The following is a 23,024-nucleotide window of genomic DNA, read 5'->3' as shown; positions in this document are numbered from 1 at the left end:
AAAAAAAAAAAAAAAAAAAAAAAAAAAAACACATCATAGTAAAATTAATACCTTCTCAGCTTCGCATCGAAGCTAAAATAAATTTTGGTAAAAAAATATCTTATTAACATTCAGTAGTAAATATTCTGTAGCGTTTTAAAGTTTGTGAAAATTTGAAATTTCATGTATTATTTTACGGTATTAAACACTGAAATACGTGTTTAGAAAAGGTCAGATGAAAACATTATCTTTTCTTGATTACTATAATTTGTAGGCGTGTCACTTTTTCCATGAAAATTACTTACGCTTTTGAATGAGAGTGATAAGTAATAATTGCCTTATCAAATTTCATCTCATCGTATAAATACCAAGTTTGTAAATATATAGACCTTATACTTAGTATAATATAAATCTTGATTCATGATAAATAAATTCTAATTTTAGTTAGAATAAGTAGTTTTATCTCTAAAGAGTTAAACTACTTATTAAGTAATAAGTATTGTTTATGTTTTTATTTGAATTAAAGTAAATCATTAGAACGTTAACAATTTTCATAGAAAAATCATATTTAGTGTAAAAAATTGTGTTTACTAGTGTCCTTTTTTTATAAAACATAGCCAGCGTTTGGTACCGTAGAATAATTACAGAAAAATTCGAATTTTTAAAAAAATTAAAATGTTACAGAAGATTAACTACAAAAAATTGATGAGAAAATTTTTCACCAAATTATTTCTTAAAATTTATTCTAAAAAATGGCTGTATTGAATTTTTATTTATCTTATCTGTATAAGACTTGTTTTACAATTCTTTTGATATCTGCTAGTGTAAGTACTAATTTCGATTTCCTATACAGTTCTTTATTTCATAAAGAATCACGCTCATAATTGCACTTAACCCTAAATATAAACCAGGTGGTTGATTATACTAAATTAATTGATTAGTTTTACCCAAAATGTATTAAATATAATATTTAATATCAACTAATATATCGAAGTTCAACAATAGTAAATGTGAAAATTATGAAGCGAGCTGAAAAATGTATAGATTATAAAATGCATAATGTTGGTTAGCAAAAACCAATGAAAAACCAATTTCATAATGAGCAACAATTATAAATTATTAGTCAAAACTAATAATTGCTATAAATTAAGCGCACTGAAATTCCCAATTCAACTAATTAATTATAACAAGTAAATGCACAAAAAATCTATTATTTTAAAATATTGTGGTTTATTAAAATCACATTGCAAATAAATGTGAAAAAAAAATCTGATAGGTTATTTCTTTACACATTTTTACGATTTTGAAAAGTTGTTCATTCGTAATACTTTTTCTTTAAAATTTATTAAATTTCTCCAGTTTTAAAATTAGCGGATTCATTTCAAATCAATACTTTATAATTTAAGCAGTGAACACTTTTCTAATAATCGCGCTTGGTGCAGACTTGGTCTCTGTCATTCCACGGGCATCCGTTCTGACGAGCAAAGCACAAACACTCCAAGTGACCATTAATAGCCGCCAAACGCGTCGTCCACGTACTCCAATTACACCCATTCTCGCGGGCGTATTGCAAACAATCCACGTGGCCGTTTTTGGCGGCTATGAGGGACACTGTAAACGTTTCTAATTCGTTTAATTTTCGGGTCCTCACATCGTACAATATTCGTCGGCAGCACACTTTCAGGTCAATATTAAAAACCCCTAACCGACAGTAGTCTTGTTTTTGTCTTTCTGAGCATCCGTTGTATGCCAGCTTGGTTAAGCTAAACATATTGAATTAAAATTTGTTAAGTACCTATTGACTAAAAAACATAGACACGCCGTTCAGTTATCTCTCACTGATTAATTCATTGCGCCATGTTAGTACGTTTTAATTAAATCAAATCGACTATATGTTTATAACAATAATTAGTATAATTATTAGATTATAGCCAGCGAATAAGAACAAAATTCATAATAATTTGATATGGGAAATTGTTATTATTGGAATACTTTACTACAATGCTTTTTACAAGTGTAATGATTTAAAATCGTATTGATAAGATACACTGACAAAACATTAGATTGAAATCCAATGTATCTGACAAGTGATCACAATAAAAAAACTTGCACGTACTACCTTCATGGTTGGTTTCGCAGAGGACATCACTTGACACTTTTCAAATGTCAAATGAAAACGGGCATGTAGGTATTTTTTTTTATTCCCTAATGACTGTCGAATATTAAACGTCGGTAGCCATTTCAATAACGGTTTCAAATACATGGGCGGAATTCTAGAACGAAATAATTTTGGAAAACAAATCTCAAGTTTTCATCTCGGAAAGTCGAACAATAAAATATCATAGTGTAATGAATAAATCAACATATTTCAAAAACATCTAGGGCCATCGTTTTCAAGTTCTAACAACTCTTACTCTCTTTATAGGGTTGAAGTGTATTACATATAAACATTTAGACCACACCATTAAAGTTGCTTTTATTAAATCTAGTGGTATTCTTTTAATTTTTGTATGCTGACCAACAATACCAAATTAAATTTCCGATTTACGAATAAAGTTTTTTTTTTTTAATACTCTGTTTCTATCGATGATAGGCAATTAATTAACAATATTTTACTGTCAAAATATGTTATCTAAATGACAATAATGGAGCAGGATGCAGTACACATTCTGTAACAATTACTCAGAAGAAATTAAAGACTCACCTAGTAAACTTTTGAAAATGATGACATCTTGGATTACGTTTGAAAAGCATATATTTCACTTATTACTTTAATACCAAAAATATTTCCAGTCATTTGATTTCTTTGTACGTTGAGTGAACCAAGTTCCGTAATCTTGTAATACGCAATACCAGATTACGTACTTGTATACTTGTATAATTTAAAAAAAAGAGCTGTGTTTAAATTTGAGTAAAAAATTATGAAAAGTCAACGCTCAATAACTCTAGAGCAAAAGTAAAATGTATTGGTAACAGATCAAATTTCGACTCTAGATTTTCGGTAAAAGAATAGTTGACTCAAAACCGTCTAAATTAACGAACGTTCTCTAAATGAACATATAAACTATGTGTTTTTTTATGTATACAACATAAACGTAAAAATGTTAAGATAGACATTCATTCATATATGACTCTTGGGACCTACAGTGCATAAATTTAGGTATAAATAATAATCTATATAATAAAAAAATAAATAATATTTAAAATTGTATTTATAAAATAAAAAAATAACGCGTCATACTTCAAAAAATATTTATTTTGATTAAACAAAATTAATTTTCCAATTAGAAGATGCATTGTTATAATGTAAGAAATTATTACCATTCTGTTAAATATATGTATAATAATTTATTCATATATATACTTATACTTATTTTATTACCTTTACCATTTAACTTGTTGATTTATTTGCATTTCTTAATTAGTAAAAATCCTTTTAATGGTTATAAATTGGTATATGGACTCAAGGAAAAAATGTGGAATATGGGAATAGTATAAACGGGAAAATATATTAGGTGTCTCTTGTCCATTCAAAATTGTAAAGTAAAAGCCTTCTCTAGAATTTAGGTATGTTTTTAAAGGAGAAAAGAAAATAATATATACTTTTTTACTGTAATTTTGTGTACTGTTGGCAGACGACAGTGTGAATAAAATTCAAGGAAACAGTGTAAATGTTGACAGTGAATTGGAGTTATACAAGTAGATGCTGTACGGAGTCACATAATAGGTGACACTGCTTAAGTGGTAAGGTAAAATATTAAAAAAGAAACAAGACAGTGAGATGCATGCCCCATATCTCTTTTGGATGTGCCCACTTAATACTATATATGTATTTATTTTCACTGAACAACAAAAATCCGGTCCTCACTTTAAATGTCTTCAATGTTTCCTGGATCTTTTATTTGCGAGTAACAAAGTTCAGTCCGATTCTGGGTAACTCAGCCCAAACTATTCGTTTAAAAATATATACGATTTTTTAAAAGTAAGATTATATTTATAAAACAGCAAAAAGTACAGGTTAAATTTATTATAAATTCCATAACTTGCATTGTAGTTAAGTTGATTTCAATATTATTTTATTGCATTTTGTGAGCGTAAATGTAACCCAAAAATGATAAAATTAAAATGATCAGATATTTTATGCATATTTTCATGATTAAATAAATTATATTATTAATTTAGAAAATTAGCCTTTGAATAATTAACACCAATATTTTATTCTACTCTTAAGTTTAACTTTCTTCTAAATATTTGAACAATTATAAGAATCAACAGTTTAAAAGAATAAACACTTTAAGTGACTTTTCATAAATTATAAAATAATACATTAGTATCACTCTCGTAAAAAGCATTTAAATGTTTATTAAGCAGGTTAAAAAAATAAATGTTGAATCATTCAAATGCCCTCAGTGAAAAACGCTTGAACGTCTACTGTTAATAATTACTGAAGTATTAAAGGTTAAAATCCGATATTCATTCCTCATAATTTTCAAAAAGATACATGTTTTATTAAAGTCTACTTGAAATGATCAACATCTTATAACTTTTATGTATATCTCTAAAATAAAACATAATATTTATTTTTACTTCAATGCAATTTATTCCTCCCATAAAAAAAGTCAAGACGTAATATTTTTTTAAAAAACGTCATTTTCATAAAATGTAAAACAGTAACAACGCAGTAATTTAAATTGAAATTTCAACACATACAATAGCTTATTCGGATACAAACTGTTAAAAACTAATAATTTGCATGTAGTATTGTATAATGATATATAAGAAAGGTTAAATATTTTGTTCGTTTACATAGCATAAAAATATCCTTACGTCAGTGTATTAAGTAATACTTAATTGAGGCATTTTCAATATTTTTAAAACACAATTGAGCAACAAACAATGGCTTAAGGAAGCTTAATGTCCTAAGATAGAGAAATATGATTAACAATATTAAATTTTAAGTATTTAATAATATTTTGTAGTAAACAAAGTAAAATACAATATCTGAACAAGTCACTTAAGTTTATCTAAGGTTTACATTTCAAGTTTCAATAATATATTTGAGGGATAAAAACAATTTTCTGCGTCGATGAAGAAAAGGATTTTATTTAATTTTATGGTTACCTTTGTATAAAGAATGTACATAAAACAGTTATTTTTTCTTTGGTTTCAAAATAAAAATTTGTTTTAAGGTAAAACTAATATCTTATTATTAAGACTTTTAAGCGAGTTTTTCGTGCTTAGCAAGTAAAACGTAAATGTAGGAGACAGGTCATCTCTTTAAAAATTAATAATGTTTTTCTTGTTGTTTTCTCTCTTAGATTTTCTTTCGTATAATATTCGTCGCGGATGAAATCGTTTCGGTTCACCAAAAGAAAACTGAAATAAAAAAATAAAAACTATTCTCGTAGATTCCAATTTTGTTTTGCATGAACGTTGTACAAAATATCATTCGTATGTGTCAAGTAAATATGAGCTAGTGGCCTCCGGCTTCAACTTAAATTCGTTTATACTAAAATGAGTTTCGAAAAAACTTACAATCACATTGTGCGATAACATGAACGATGTGTGCCAAATTAACATTAATAATTTGTAACACATATCCAAAGGTATATTAGGCATATTGTTAGCACCGTTTAAAAAATTACCAAATAATTTTTAATAAACTATTACTTTTTAAATAATAATTTAATGCGGAAATTCTCTTTTTCCTTCTATTTTCACAAATATACAGCTTACTTGAATTTGACACAACATTTTCTGCTGACCAAATTTTTTTGAAGAAAATCGTGCCTTCTTTAAAATTGTTTTGCCATTCTTCAACTTTGAACACTTTTTGAGTACACTTATAACTTAAAAATGAATTTAACATTCAATATGCAGTGTACTTTCATGTTTTGAAAAAATATTATCTGATTTAAAGCCACTAAACATATAACGTAGTAAATAACAGTGTTTTTGACGTTTAAACATTTAAGATTGCTACTTACTATAGCTATAATTTACCATCAAAGTTTAAAATATACAAATGTCAAAGATCACATTTTTTTCTTAATGGTTTTTTATCTAACGAATCTGTTTTCTGTTAACACTATCTTTATCTAACCAGATTAGAAACGTTTTTTTCTTATTGTAATGATGGCCGTTACGATACCTACATAAGCTAAAATTTAATTTTGCTATTAATTTACCATGTGATATAAAAAATACTAGATCTTATTAAATATGTGTATTTTATCAGATTAAAAAAAAAATAAGTTATTTTATTTTTACTTATTTTTTAATTACTAATTTCAACATGGTTAATATTTATATGATTGTAACAACAAAGAAATATATTTTAGTATGATAGTTACTTTTATACTTAAATAATTTTTAATCAATTGTAATGTTTAAAGACAAATTTTTCCCAAAAAAGATTTTGTGTAACTCTTCTGTAAAATTATTAAACTTTTAATTTTATTTAATCTATAAATTTCTATAGATATATAGATCTATCATTTTACAAATCCGATTGCTTCGCTCGCCACTTCTCACCCATAGATAAATAACTAAATTCATTTTATATATATAAAAAAAAATATTTTCAATGAATATATTACAATTTTTCTTTTTACAATTTTAACATATAAAAATGTATTTTTGCAATATGTTCACTATTTTGTAGGTTTTTAACATATTATTTTATCAGATAATAATAATGCTTTACAATCCAGTTATTGCGTATATAATATCATAAAAACGTTTAATTGAAAATCAAGTGATAACTAATAACAAAAGATTGAATTATCTATGATTACTATTGACAAAGTGATTTCAAAATTGCGCAATATATTAAAAGCTAATGGGAAAAATCATTTTTCTTATGAAATACTATTTTTTTCACTACTAAAGTTTGGATTTTTACTATTTTTCATAAATTAGATGTTTAGTAAATTAAAATTAAACGATTCATATGGATCGGTTCAGTACGAGTATATCTCGACCGGCCCCGATTTGTACTGAATATTTAGATTGGGGCGAATGCTCATGTTGCCCCTCACCAATTGACGCCACTGGAAACAAATATTGTTTAAGTAAATATAACCCATTTTACTCCCGAATAACTTCAAAATTCCTTACACCATTTCATAAACGTTCTTAAAAAATATAAAAAAAAATATTACTCTGACAGTGTTGTAAAAAAAAATTCTGAAAAAAAGAAAATACTCAATATTACTGACAATTTAAATGTAAACTAGCGTTTAAATTAGCGGTTAGCATTTTGTACTAATATAATCTTTTTCTCACCTAATATATATAATTTTTAATAAATTTATAAAATAAATTTTAAAGAAATTCTGAATATAACTTTCTATAACAGTACTCTCAGTGTAATGTATAATAAATAAGATCAAAGTTAATATTAGCCAAAAAGCAATTTATTATTAACTATAAATAAAACCTTACACCTTAGAATAAAAATATTATTTTAAAAAAATCATAATTAATCATAAAACTTAATAATTTACATTAAAATTTTGGACATTTGAAATAATAGTATAATCATAATTTGTTGAAATTAGTTTTAATAACATGAAAAATTGTAATGCCAATATTTTAAATATTACTATTACAATCTCAGCGTGACTGTACAAAACTATTTAAATTAAAATGAAAATCCTTTTTTTTAGATATTAAATTTGCTTTTTATTATTTTTCGTTTGTAAAAATGAAACGGTCGCAGTATGCCGAACGATACGTTGTTGTATGCGCAATCATTTAGTACAACACATTGCATTGAATATAACACAAAACCAGCACGACTCCGGGAAACGCAAGCTTATGACATATAAAAATAAATAAATGGAATCAAACAATTTATTTTTCTAATACGAATACCAATAACTTGTGGAATCTTATTCATAATTATACTAAGAAACGAATTTGATGTTTCATTCCGATTTGATAAACATAAAAATCTAAAATTCCATAAATCTCATTTAATTTTCATGAGCTTAAAAGATAAGGTAATTCGTCAAAGAGTTAGACAAATCTTTTGATATAAAATTAAGCGATGTTTCTGGCGATTTTATATTAATACCTATCAAGTAATTAAGTATTCTCCATGATAGTATTTCATAACGTTTTGCAAATTTTAAATAATCCTGAAAAACAATAAAGTACTGTTGAACTGCAATCGTTCAAAAGATCTTCAAATTTATATTGTTGTTTAAAGCTGAATAGAAATAAATCTCAATATATTTTATTAAACAAGCTCTTATGCTTGGTTATTGAATACAATAATAACATGTCTATTTCCAAGCTTTCAAGACATACTTTTTTTTATAAAAATATCATTTGCTTAATTAACATTTACTGCAATAACAGTAAATAATTTTCAAATAATATAAATTTTTAAATCACTTTTATTGTGGTACATTAAATGTTATTACTAATTAAACTTTTCAAGTGAAATATTATTTTTACTTGGTTATAATTATGTATTCATTACCATTATCTGAAATTCAGGTAACCAATTATTATAGTCATCAAAATAAAAAAAATATTTTTCAGTTCTAATAATTGTATTATATTTCATACATATGTATTTAATTTAATTTGAAAGCTTGTTAAAAGCACATAAAAACAATTCAGTACAAATTTTGTACTATTTTTCACAAATAAGAATAAGAAAGTTAATAAGTTCACTAAAAAGAAATTTCATTTAGAATGATTACGTTAGAAATTTCTATAATTATAAAAACAAAAATAAGTAGTGGAAATAATTACGAGGTTTAATCAAAAACTCTTATATGAAAGTAAACTAATTGTAGAATATTATTTTACAAATTAAAATAATTCCAAAAATATCCTACGGCGATATATATGAGAAATTAGTTCCATACCCGCTTATTGGTGGAGTTTGCACCCATTTTAATTTAATTATAGCTGAATTTTAAATTGATTCGTTTAAATAATAATATTTTCCCTCTAGAAAAAATAAATAACTATGATAGACTGAGACTATAAAATAAAATCGGGAGAGGAGTATGCATATAACGAAGAGCTTAAGAATTGACTAACATAGTTCCATTTTCAGAGAATTATTGACAGTTTAAACAATAATGAGCAACTTAATTAATGAAAAAGTAAAAATAACATTTATAATATTTTTTAAGTACGTGTTTTTCTCAATTTATCTATTGTAAAGTACTTTTTAAGTTGGTCCTTTATACCTTATAAGGATGTCAGACATTGTTTTTCAGATAGATAATATATATGATTAACTAGCTTATTTAATAAATAATGATCTAATTAAGAACATTTTACACAATGAGTCCAGAAGTTATTAACAATTTATAGTGATGGCTGGAGGTTAAACGCGGGTATTGTAATTTTTATCACCAGTCATTTCTTATTATATCCATTTTAAAATGGATATTATTATATCTATTTTATCATATTCAATAAATGTATTTTTATAAAACACATTTTTTCGGCTTTAAATCGAGTTAAATATAGTTCAATTTTTAATGATGAAATTAAAAAAACAAATTTTATAAAAATAACCACGTAGCTTTAATTCATTATTTTAAGCTAAAGGTCATTTAAGGCTTTTAGGTAGTTTAAACTATGAGTTAGCAAGAGTGGTAGTTAAAATTTTGTTATAGTAAAAAAATTGCCTGCAACACTTGATTCGACTGACAACGATACTTTTCAAAGAATATGGAAATGTTTATTCTAGAAAATAATACAGTTGTAACTTTCTAGGTAGTTGATACTTATTAGCATAAAAAATACTGTACAAACAAAGCATGAAAACACCATTCAAAAATTTTTGTCAAAATAAAATACTCAAAATACAAAATAAAATTATTTCACAATCATATCTATTGTTTAACTTGAAAAGTCTGATAATAGTTAATAGTTCTATAATTTCAAATAAATGCCGCGTAGTAAATATATTTGAGCACAAAAAGAGGGAGTTTGGCGAATGAACGGATAAATTTTAAGGATGTTAATTTTAGACAAAATGACAACAACCATTATTAAAACTATATAATTGAGTTTGGAGATATAAGGAAGATAACTTAAACCACAGTGCACTGAGAATATATTACTACGTTGAATAGCGGTATACTTGTGTCATGAGTAATTTCATAGAGCAACTATGTTGATTTGTTGCACATAATACAATGACAAAACTATTGCATTTGAACGTGTAGTGAAAATGTTCAATAATACACGCAAAAGTTCTCTTCACATAACAATGTGCTCAATAGTGCAAAGTACGATGACGGATAAATTGCTTTTGAAAACATTCCTACAGACAGTGTTTTGACTGATATTGTCATAAGCTCACGGTTATATTGGATATTTTAGAAACGTTTATAGTTTTACAATTATTCTTAGCATATAACTTTGCACGTAAAATCGTATTGTATAATTTAAGTGTATGATTGAATATGTATAATTCAATATCATTTTGAACTTCTAATAAAAAGTTATTAATACTCATCTTAGATGAGATAGATGGGATGGGATAGATGAGTCATATACCCCAGACAAGCTATTCTTATTTGGGCAGGTGCCATGTATTATATATTAAATTTATTTTTTATTTGCTGTAATGTTATTTGGCTCAAATAAAGATTATTATTATAAAAGTATAGTTGTTAATAAGTTAATTCTTGAAACTGAAATCAATCACCAATTAGATATATGGAATATGTTTTAACAAATTATGTTTACCTAATTGAGTGATCATCATCTAGTTTATTTATTGAACAAATACCATTTTTTTGAACGTGATGAACTGTTTTGTAATTTACTTTCTCTTAGAGTTCATACCCTAGTGAGATGGATGACATTTTCAAAGTTCATTCGACTAAAGCAGTGAATACTGTAATTCGATTTGAACGATGCCCGTTTGGAGAGGTCGAAAAACTTAATTGACTGATTACATTTTTATTTAACAAGTTAACTTCACCTATATGAATTTTCCTCGACCATTCCTCTTGGGTATTCCTACTTCAACCGTTTTGTCATAATGGGTTATATAAAACTAAATAAGTTATCAGCAGTATTTTTCGAAGGTCATTTCAATAATTAACACAAAAAAACAACATAATATCCATAAAGATTTTGAAGTATTTACCAGAGAAACTCCTAGGGACGGAACATAATTTAGTAAATAAAATTTACCATAATTTATTTTAGGTTTTTTAGATCAATCAAAACTTACTTATATGTAAATATTATTTTAATAAATAGTTTTACTATACCAGTTGACTCGGGAGTAGTAATTTACCATTAAATTTACCCGCATATTTGTTAAGTTATTAAGTTACAATACTGGTATACTTTTGTATAAGTAATATGCTTTTACGGACTACCAAACAATAAGTGGCTAAGTTTTGGGACAGTACTACAAAGTATCAAGATAAATTTTAAAACAGTATTCAACCAACATTACTATAGATCTAAAATATAAAATTTATATAACTATTACACATTGCTATATAATATGTTGTAAAATATAGCTGTTTAAAAAGTATGAATGAGTATTTTATTCAAATATAAAATGGATTTTGAAAGTTATTTATTTACTTGAAGAGGTCCAATTCCAGTTATTATCATCATGGAAACGTCAAAAAAACTTGTTTTTTAACCGATATGTTTTTATTTAGCAAACATAATATTATTCTTGAAACATTTTACTACTGAAATATTAAATAAATTCAAACTAGTAAATACGGGACCAACTTCACATAAGTTCATAACAACTCAATATTATTCCTATAATTAAAAAATAGTTCCACGAAAATAATTACTAAATAATACCTTAACAAATATTATCTTGCATAGCTGTATTTCAAATAAATTTATACTGGTATAAAAATTATGATTTTAATTCAAAATTATAAATGCCATAAGATTATAGTAAAAATAAGACAACAATAATTTCTCGAAAAATAAATGATACTTTTCTTATAACGTCACTTATTATTAAGATGTGTTTGAACTCAGTTAATCCTATTTTATAGTAAAATAATTTTACATTCAATATGCATTGTATATAATAAATTTATATCATAATTATTGAACTAATATTTTGGTGAATTTTTTTTTTAGATATTTATTTTTTCACAAAAGAATAGGAGACATGTTACCATCGATTTTGGCAGTGAGCATTTTTATTCAGACTTTAATGCCAGGTAAAAATCTATTGCTTTTACTATTACATTTATTTAAAAAACATTATTAACTGTTAGTAGTCTAAAAAAAATAATCGTATTCCTTTAAATGAAAACGCATCATTAAATTGACAATAATTAAAAAGTAACTAATGATAAATTACTTCCAAATGCATTATATTAAATATTAATGGCATCATGAGCAAAATAAAATACATTTGATGATATAAGTTGCATTATTATCAAAATAATATTAGAAATTAACGGTTTTCGCATATGTACAGTATAAATTAATTCNTGCTCCTCTTAATGAACCTCAACCAATGGAAACTACAGTTACAAATCCAATTATCCCTGAAAATAAAACTTCAAAACCCCCTCCTATATTTATTCAAGAACAAATAAACTATAATAATTTTTGTCAAAAAATTAAACAATTAACTGATGAATCTGGATTCGATTGCAAAAGCTCCACCAAAGGTATTAAACTCCAAACATACAGCTCTGACTCCTATCGATCAGTAGTCACTTACCTCAAGAATAATAACGTTTCATTTCACTCATTCCAACTAAAAGAGGAAAAAGCATATCGTGTTGTAATCAGAAATTTGCATCATTCAATCGATACTTCTTTTATTCAACAAGAACTATTAAATAATGGATTTATCACTCGAAACATAATGCCTGTAACTAACAAGACTACCAATTCCCCCCTCCCGATCTTCTTTATTGATTTAGAACCGAATCCAACAAACTCCGATATATTCAAACTTACTACATTATGTTATACTAAAATCAAAGTTGAAACACCCCGCCCTAAAAAAGAAATTCCGCAATGTCACCGTTGCCAGAATTATGGCCACACTCGCAGTTATTGTCATCATCCACCTCGTTGTGTCCGATGCGGCGAGCAACACGAGACAACAGCATGCTCCAAAGAACGCAGCTATCCGGCTAATAGTGCATTATGCAGTGGTAATCACCCGGCCAACTTTAGAGGCTGCCAATCCCACCTGGATCTTAAAAAAAAATTATTAGAGAACTCTTCAAAAAAAATCTCAAATAAAAGTTCCCTTCCACGTCAACCTACATTTGAAACTACGCACCAAGCTTATTCACAACATTTCCCTCCATTAAATCAAGATTCTTCTTCTCATACTCAAGACACCAACACCAATCAAAACCAATACCAAAATATGTCTGTTCAACTCTCATCATTTATCAATGAATTTAAAGCATTAATAAATCCTCTTATTTCACTTCTTACAACAGTCATTGATAAACTTATAAATAATGCCAACAAATAACTTTCAACAACTCTCAATATTTCTATGGAACGCTAACGGCATCCTACTACATTTAAATGAATTACAATTAGTTTTAAATGAAAAAAAAGTTCAAATAGCACTTATTTCCGAAACTCACCTTACTAAAACCTCTTCACTTAAGATATTTGGTTACGATATAATTAGAGCAGACCACCCTGATGGTACTGCACATGGAGGTGCTGCTCTCCTCATTTCTAATAAAATTGACCATCTCCCCCTTCAACCATATCTGTCTACAAATATTCAAGCAGCAAGCATATCAATAAAAATAAACTCTCAAACTATCTCCATCTCTTCATGCTATTTTCCCCCAGGAAGACCTTTTCCTTCGGCTGAACTGAGTATTCTCTCTCAAACTTTAAGCTTCACGCATATTATCGGCGCTGACTTCAATGCTAAACACCAAACCTGGAGCCGCTACACCAACACCAGGGGCCGAGCTCTTCAACACTTCATCTTGCACAATCATCTCAAGGTAATAGCACCTCTCTCTCCGACGTACTGGCCATCACACAACAACCGCCACCCAGACAACCTCGACTTTTTTATCACCAATCTTCCTAATCATTTTTCCACCGAAATTATAAATTTAATAGATCCAGCCTCTGATCATACACCTGTCTTGCTGCTCATCGGAGCTCAACCCTCGTTGAAGAAAAATAGACCTACTATTACTCCGGGCATTACAAACTGGAACAAATTCAAAATTACCTTATCAAATAAAATAATTCTTAATACTAAATTAAAATCACCTTCTGATGTAGATCAAGCAATTGCCAAACTCTCTGATGATATTAAACAATCAGCTATGGACTCATCTACCCACAGTCTTCCCTATCCCCATTCACCCAATCTCCCTCCTGAATTAAGACAACTTATTGCTGAAAAACGAAGAGCCCGATCTAAATGGCAACACACACACTACCCGGAGGACAAGATAAACTACAATTACCTTTCTAACAAACTTAAGTCCCTACTCAAAATTCACAAAACCAATCTATACAGTAATCACATACAAAACCTTTCCTTTAAAAACGGATCTCTGTGGCGCAAAACAAAATCAATTTTACGGTTTAAAGAATTGCCTCCTCCTCTAAGACGCCCAGATAACTCACTTGCTACCACAGACAGAGAAAAAGCAGATATCCTAGCTGAAGAACTATCAAGAGTATTCAAACCACACCTCATTTCCACACCAGAACCACATATGACGACAGTAACGGAGTCTCTCCAGTCAACTCTACCTATGTCTCTTCCTGTAAGACCAACCTCCCCAGCGGAGATAAATAGTATTATAAAAAAATTGTTACACAACAAATCCCCAGGCCATGACTTGATTTCCAACAAGGTCGTTAAAAAACTCCCTACAAAAGCGATAGTTCATCTAACACATATTTATAACGCTGCTCTTCGTTTATCGTACTTCCCAACTACTTGGAAATCTTCAGTCATTGTCACAGTTCTCAAACCTGGGAAGCCTCCAGAAAATCCCTCGTCTTACAGACCCATTAGCCTGTTACCGGTTCTTGGAAAAATTCTCGAAAAAATTATTCTCAAGCGTATCACCACAATAGCACAAGCAAATAATAGTATTCCAAACTTCCAGTTTGGCTTCCGTTCTCACCACGCCACAACTCATCAACTTCATCGGGTTGCAGACATCATCTCATCAGCACTCGAAACCAAAAAATATTGCGCCGGAGTCTTTTTAGATGTCGCTAAAGCATTCGACACTGTATGGCACGAAGGTCTTCTTTTTAAACTAAAAAAAATATTTCCTGCTCCCCTATACCTGATATTAAAATCCTATCTTGATAACCGCTCATTTAAAGTTCGTCACAACCTGCAACATTCAAATCAATATCCTATCTTTGCTGGTGTCCCTCAAGGTAGCGACATCGCTCCATTTTTATATACCATATATACGTCTGACCTGCCTACCTCTGAAAATACCACAGTCGGAACATATGCTGATGATACTGCCTTATTATCAGTTTCTTCGGACAGCACTATTGCGTCACAACAAATACAAACTCACCTAAACACTCTTTCTCAATGGTTCATCAACTGGAAAATAAAAATCAATGAATCGAAATCTTCTTTTGTCACTTTCTCGCTCAGACCCCATAACTGCCCAGCTGTATCTATCAACAACATTATCATTCCACACTCGAATGAAGTTAAATACCTTGGCCTTACTTTTGACAGGCGCCTAACCTGGTCTCTTCATCTTAAAGACAAACGAAAGAAACTTAATTCTAGACTCCATCTCTTAAGGCCACTCCTACGTTCCAACTTAACCACTTCCACCAAAATCATTTTGTATAAAACTCTTCTACAACCAATTTGGACATATGGTATTGTAATCTGGGGCTCTACCAAGACCTCAAATAAAAGAACTATTCAAGCTTTTCAAAACATCTGTCAACGATTAATTACTGGTGCACCTTGGTACGTCTCTAACGCAATCTTAACTGCTGACCTCAAATTACCTTCGATCAACGAAACTGCTGCTACCTACTACAAACGCTTCCACGCCAAACTTCAATATATCCCCAACCAACTAATCAATGAGTTAGCTTCACTAACACTTCCTGGTAACCCAACCAGACGCCTCAAAAGAAACTGGTGCCGTGATTTGAAAACCTAAGCCCAACAGATAATTAAAATTCAACGAGGTTTCACAAATGTGTGAATACCTCTTCATGTTTTAAATGTTATGTCTGTATATTCTAATAATTGCTTATTGTACATATTGTATAGATTGTAATTACTCAAATAAAGCCATATTAAAAAAAAAAAAANTTTTTGAAAAATGTATGTATCAGCACAATTTTTTTTTTTCTAAATACATTATAAGTACATCTTTCATCTGAAATACATTTTATTAAAATTAGACAATTTCCCCTTATATAGGGGGCGTTCAAAACTTGAAATATTGTAAAAAACATAGATCTTTTTCAACTGAACTTTTGAAAGTGTTCCGGAAATACTGCGTCCTTTAAACATATATAAAATTAAAGCTTATTATATGTACTATAAAATAAAAAAAAAAAATTTGTCCCGACGATCTATCTTCTATGTGCAAATGGCTGTCGAAAATTAAAAAAAAATGTAATGATTGCGATAAAAATTACCTTTTATCGGGATGTTTTTTGTGCTTAAAACTGCCATAACTTTTTCAAAAATTAACAAATAAAAATAATATTTTTTTGTATTAAAACCTTAGATATTTCCCTTTCATTTGATATAATTTTTTTTGGAAATCTACCACTTATTCTGTTCACTGGGGGGATTTAAAATAGTAACTTTTTTACAAAAAATAACTTTTTCAACTTACTACCGTATTCAAAAATATGCTATTTTAACAAATTTTTTTTTAAAATGAAATACTATCTACAGATTTGCATCGAAGCGTTTCTTATGATAGTGATTTAAATCACTGTCAAATATCATCTATACTTGTCCCATCTATGCCTTGTCTACACTGTGCCTCGACCCCACTGTGCTACCGTTTTTTTAATTATTAATGACAATAAAATTCTCCAAAAGCTCTTTTAACACTAAACATGTATGTTAAATTCTTTAACACGATATGTCCGTAATATCAAATATGACTGATTTTCTAAAATAAGTAAACAATAAAGCCATAATAATGCTTTAATTCAATATAATAAATTGAAATATTTTTTGCGTTATATTTTAGTCAGTAATACAATTATTATTTTATTCTAAATTTTAATTTTGATTTCTTAAATATTTCTTTTTTACAGTTTGTAGTCTTATTATTTTGACAGCACAAAATAATGTGTCGAACAATTTTGTCGAAAAAAATTAAATATACCAAACAGTTTACTAGACACTATAATTATGAGAACATAAAAAACGACTATTTTTCTTATTTGAACCATACAACACTTTTTATGAACAGTAAAAGAATATTATTTACACTATCTATGGGTGAACCCAATGTATGAACACTCTTGTGAAGTCATAATATTTTTTTAGTTTGTAAAAATGTTATTTTAAAAACACATGTATGTCAGGTAGAATAAAAAGCAAATAAATATTTCATTAATGAAACTAAATATACACCAGTTAGTATTTTTAAATAATTCTATATGTTTGTCGCATATTGGTGGCTATTGTATAAAACTTTTACATTTTTACAAATGATAATACGCATTCACTATAGAAATATAACCCATTAACCAGTAGACATAATATGTACTCTAAAAACATATATAAATCTAATACATCGATTACATAATTTTCTATTACTTTTATTATAATATACAAAAATGAAACTGATCTAACAAACAGATGTTTTAATTATTTTTTTTTAAGAAAAGTTCTAAAAAGAGAACTACATTAAAATATTTTAACGTAGTCTATGAATTCAAAAATCGTTAAAAAAGAAATACAACAAAATGATTGTATGATTATAGAGTGTTCACTAAGTAAGGAAACGAGTTTCTATTTTTCTCATTGTATATAACAATTGACCCGTTTACTTACTTAGTGAACACTGTATAAGAGTTGTCATTTATATCTGTTCCACTCCGTATAATAAAAATATCACATAATCATAATATGATTATATGCTATTAATCCTTTTAGATACTCAATATGCTATTAAGTATCTATCTTTTTTTTTTTTTGCGATCATTAATTGCAGTTAGATAATGCGTCTAACACCAAAAAGTTGATAAATTATGTCAAAAACAAAGCTAAGTAATTTTTTTTCTTCAAAATTTAAAAAAATTTGAGTTGAAAAATAGACTTCTCTGGACATCATTTTTAACCTATGCTAGTGTGATTCATTACAAAAAAGAGAAAATGAGTTTGAGTAATTTTTACTAAAAATGAAAAGTTGAAAAGGTTAAATAAACACTATAGTTATGAACTGAGAATACTTATTAGTCGTTGTTAAAAAAAACATTTTATAACTTTATTCCTTAAGTAAGAATAAAGAAAGTAATAAAATATAATCAATTTTAAAATATTTGGTTAAGTAATATTTTTAAAAATATTTAAATAGTTTTTTTTTTGGTCAGCCAATACAAAATTTCATTGAAATTTCAGTTTTCTTTCTGAAATTTCTGAATTGAAAAATCTGATATTTTTTTATGTTAGTTATGTAGTAACGACTTAAAGACAGGTACAATATTAATAAAACACATCCAGTAATTTCCAAGTACTAAAAATATTTTAAAGGTGACTTTTATTTGTATATAAATATATAAAGAAATTTCAGGACAATTTATTTTATTTTTTTTTTTTTGAAAATGTCTTGAGTTTTGAATTAATGGTATTTATATAGTGATGATGTTTTTCTACCTACTTTTTTTTGTATACTTAAATAACTACACGCAGATCTATGCAAATTATCAACCAACAAAAAAAAAAATCAAAATTAANACGCAGATCTATGCAAATTATCAACCAACAAAAAAAAAAATCCAAATTAACTTTGAGTAAAAAGAAATATGTAATTTTTTTTTTAATGAAACATTGAATATAAGATAAAACAACTGTGCACATTTGGTATTTTATTTTTTTTTAACTTGCTTTTAAGTTTTTTTAACCTTAGAAAAAAAATCATGTTATAAAAATTAGACATTTATTCATATTAAAAACTACTCTTGGTAGTGAATTATGTTTTGAACCCATATAAATTTAAAATTATAAAATATAAAAATTTATAACGTTTGAATTTTAAATAACATAATATATTTGAACGTTAAATAAAAAATGTTTAATCCAACCCTTGTTTTTCAAGGGATATTTTATGTTTTAATGTTATCATTAAGAAACATATCAAATGCTGTGAATTTTGTAAAGTTAGTCGTGTCAACATGATTTGTCAGTACATTTTAAAGATGGCACCTTGGGCATTATAAATCATTTTGGGAAGCGGTTATTTTGTAAATATATTGATCAGTTTAAACTTTTGCCAAATTGTCGAAACTTATTAATAAATCACCTATCAAAAGAATAAAATTCTTCCCTAAAACAATTCATAAAACTATCAAGGTTCTTTACGAGTATAAAAATTGTCCAAGAGGGATGCTTCATTCTTTGCAATCTTGTTCAAATTGCTTTGGTGAGCCCTCGAGTTCATCCCAGCGTGTTCTTGTTGTCCATTTGCCATTGAGTGGCTCCCCTAGCAAACGGTTTATTGGATGTTAGGTTGCAATGTAATCTAATGTGAACAAAGTACGACTTCTTGTGCTATATAAAAAAAACCAAGATCGAATGTCTTTTTCTCGTGACCATCGCCATTTACTAGGTCATGTTTTCTGTGAGGTTTTATTACCAACTTAGACATGATACAACTCATGTGGTGTTTAAGACGATTTAAACGCAATCTCTAAGAATTGCCACCTCTATAAAAACACAACTTCATTTTACTGAATAACGTTACTAGGGTTCACTATATTATCTTTTACAAAAGAACTTGAGTAAATACGATTTTTTTAGAGTTTTACTCAGAATATACAAATATATTATCTGTGCATTTCTATTGTTCTGTAAAAGTAAAGAATCATCACGCGGTCACGTAAACAGTTTGAGAGAAAAATTTTGCTAAGCATTTTTTTTATCTTACAATGTTAGTTTATTTATTTTTACACTATAAATTTTATATAATGTTCTAATTAATTCTAATAAAACAATAATTAATCCAATAGTTTTTTTAAATTTGTATTTATTAAAATAATTAATTAGTTTATAGCAGTATCTTTTTGTAACTGTATTTTTACATGGATAAATGAAGTTATTTTGTGTATAGTTTAGAATTGTCGGTGAGGTTAGTTTCAAATAAGGTATAGATAGAAATATTTAACTTTAAGTTGGATGTTAAATGAGGTTCTAAAATTAGTAATATATCGATTCTTTTTTTTTAAATGTTTATATAAAATTTTTGTGTTATCCTAAGCCATTAGAATTAAAAAAGAGGATGAGTAACTTGTTGTATGTAGAAGAATTAATGATGATTTTTTTCAAGTAGTTTTGACAAAACTTTTGTAAGAAGTGATATTAAAGGGTTATTAAGTAATTAAAGATCGTCTAAAAAGTTAAAAAATAGTTTGGAATTTCTGAGGAGGAAATAATTTTATTGTTTTGAGTGGTTGTGACTTGAGCGTAAGTCAAGCTGTTTAATATAGTACAAGGTCCAGTCCAATCTTCCAAATATTGAGAAACCAAAAGCAAAAATAATGTGATCTTACAAAAATGGCATGTGTCTATATGAGCAAACAACACAAGTGATTGGATAAATATACCACGCAAATAATAGTTGGCACTAAGAAAGATAATCATAGCTTTACCGAATCTTTTTCATAAGATAATTAATAAAGAACTATAAAAAGACGCCAAAACAATAAAGGATTATATACCGATCTAAGGGATAGCCGCAGAATATCTATACCGACTCGAACTTCTTGAACTTTTATTAAAAAAAAAAATTCCAAATAATATCATGATATTGTGGATGCAATACATATTAAGCCAATTTGGTTAATAATCCTACTAGAATAAGGACAATAATGCATATATTACCTACTAAATAATTTAAATTTAGATAAACTATCAAATTATAAACGTGATAATTTCTATTTAATTTCCTTTCGCAATAAATGGTACGTACTTTTTGGTGCAAAGTTCACGAAAACTGTGAACATCTTGACTACAAAAAAACATTAAATTCTTAGTGGTAACTATTCGGCCACTAAGATCGAACTTATTTTTAGAGAATCTAGAATTATATTTTTTTAACATAATTATTAAAAATTCAAAGTAAATTAAAAAAAAGATAAAATACTTTAAATGTTGAAACTTTAATGTTATAAATGTTAGTTAATATCATTATAACATACCGTAGAAATAAATTTTAATACCCGTAGAAAAATGAATTCAATAAAGTAAAAATAATTACGATTAACATAATTGAGTATAATTTTTGCATTTATTATGTTTGACTAGATACAATATTTATACTACATAAAACCAGGAATTTGTATAGATTTTTAAGTTATTATATTTTTATATATTTTATATTTAAATTTAATTAATGGTAAAGTTTTATTGCCTATTATACAAATTAAAAAAATTCTTGCGAGTTCCTGACTAACAATATTATTCTATGTTATGTTTTAGCTTTGATGCGTAGCGAAGAAGTTATTGGTTTTACTTTACCATTTTATTTTTTCTATGAATAAGTTTATAATTTCGTTAGTTTTTTGAGAATCAGGAAAACGATGTTAGCTGCAGTAGAGTCTAAAATAATGAATTTACTGAATTATGCCTTTTGAACTAAATCAACCAGCCCGAACCGTGTACTTTCACTACCAAGCAGTCAGTCTGAGTTTATCCTAATATCAGTCATATTTTTTATGTATTCGAGCAAACCACATGACTTCAAGTCAATCTGTATAATTTATTTAAATTTGTGTGTTTACTGTTATTTTATTTTATTTTAATTAAAATTAAAAATGGAACTTCCCAAAACTAAGAGTTTTCTCTTCAAGTTTTATCTCTTATTTCCGTTTTTCTACGTTAAAAAATATAAAAAGTACAATTTTTAATTTAAAGAGAAAAACAAGTTATACGTAGTGTATAGTGCATATGATCATTTCACTTTTTCTTAGTAATATACATTACACTATACAAATAAATAAATATTACAATTTATAATTGCACAGTGCATTAATCAAATATAAATCCCGTCCAAAATAAAAGTTAAGCCAACTTAAGGAACCCTACAATATTCACTTAATAATGGTTCTTTAATAAAGAGTAAGTTGCGCTATCACATATTACATCCCTCAAAAATCCGTAATCACTGTATAAACAATATAAAAAAACCCAGCACGGGGGGTCGCGGCACAGTGGTGACGTGGCATAGTTGGATCAAGTATAATGATATCTGACAGTGATTAAAATCACTATCAAAAATAAACGCTTCGATGCAAATCTTTAGATAGTGTTTAATTTTAAAAAAATTGGTGTTTTATTCCAAAAGCTACTTGATCTGCTGGTTCCTTATTAATATCTCGATTAAGATAAAGTATGTCGAATGAAAAAGGTTTTATTAAAAAAAATTATTTCTCATAAAAAAATTGTGTGGATCCATAAACTTTTCAATAAGTTATAGCATTATAAAGTTAAATATAATGTAAATTATAAAATCGAGAAATTTCACACAAAAATAGCATTCGGTAGCCGTTTTCACCATGAAGACAAGTCCAGAGGTCAAATTTTTTTTTTTCAAATTAAAGTACATTACATTAGCTTTAATTTAATATATATATAAAAGTGTCAGACCTTCGGGAACATTTTCAAAAGTTAAGTTGAAAAGTTGTCATTTTAAATCCCTCCCTGTGGGCAGAAAAAAGGTCAAATTTACAAAAAAAATATACCAAATGATAGGTAAGGACATCAAGCATCTATTTAAAAAAAAATTATATTTTTGAAAATTAGCCATTTTTAAATTTTTATTTTTTTTGGAGGTTTCCCCCATTTACGGGGAACGAGGGAA

At 27.3% G+C, this 23,024-nt stretch overlaps 1 protein-coding gene across 4 annotated transcripts in view; it reads left to right on the top strand.

Moving 5' to 3' along the window:
* The window catches only part of LOC126899361 (carbonic anhydrase-related protein 10), a 124,933-nt gene that overhangs the window by 34,487 nt on the left and 67,422 nt on the right, over nt 1–23,024 (top strand). For 3 of the 4 annotated variants that reach the window (XM_050674236.1, XM_050674233.1, XM_050674235.1), the window contains one exon: nt 12,094–12,176. In XM_050674236.1, the coding sequence (XP_050530193.1) occupies nt 12,125–12,176 (52 nt within the window). In that variant the 5' untranslated portion in view covers nt 12,094–12,124. Of the gene's footprint in view, nt 1–3,404; nt 3,547–3,614; nt 3,724–12,093; nt 12,177–23,024 lie in introns of all 4 variants that reach the window. The other variant, XM_050674234.1, reaches the window with a different exon arrangement.

Source organism: Daktulosphaira vitifoliae, unplaced genomic scaffold (genome assembly GCF_025091365.1).
Source record: "Daktulosphaira vitifoliae isolate Bord-2020 unplaced genomic scaffold, ASM2509136v1 Scaffold_2, whole genome shotgun sequence".
Lineage (NCBI taxonomy): Eukaryota > Metazoa > Arthropoda > Insecta > Hemiptera > Phylloxeridae > Daktulosphaira > Daktulosphaira vitifoliae.
The sequence above is the reverse complement of the archived record's forward strand: the minus strand, read 5'-3'. Positions and strand labels throughout refer to the sequence as shown.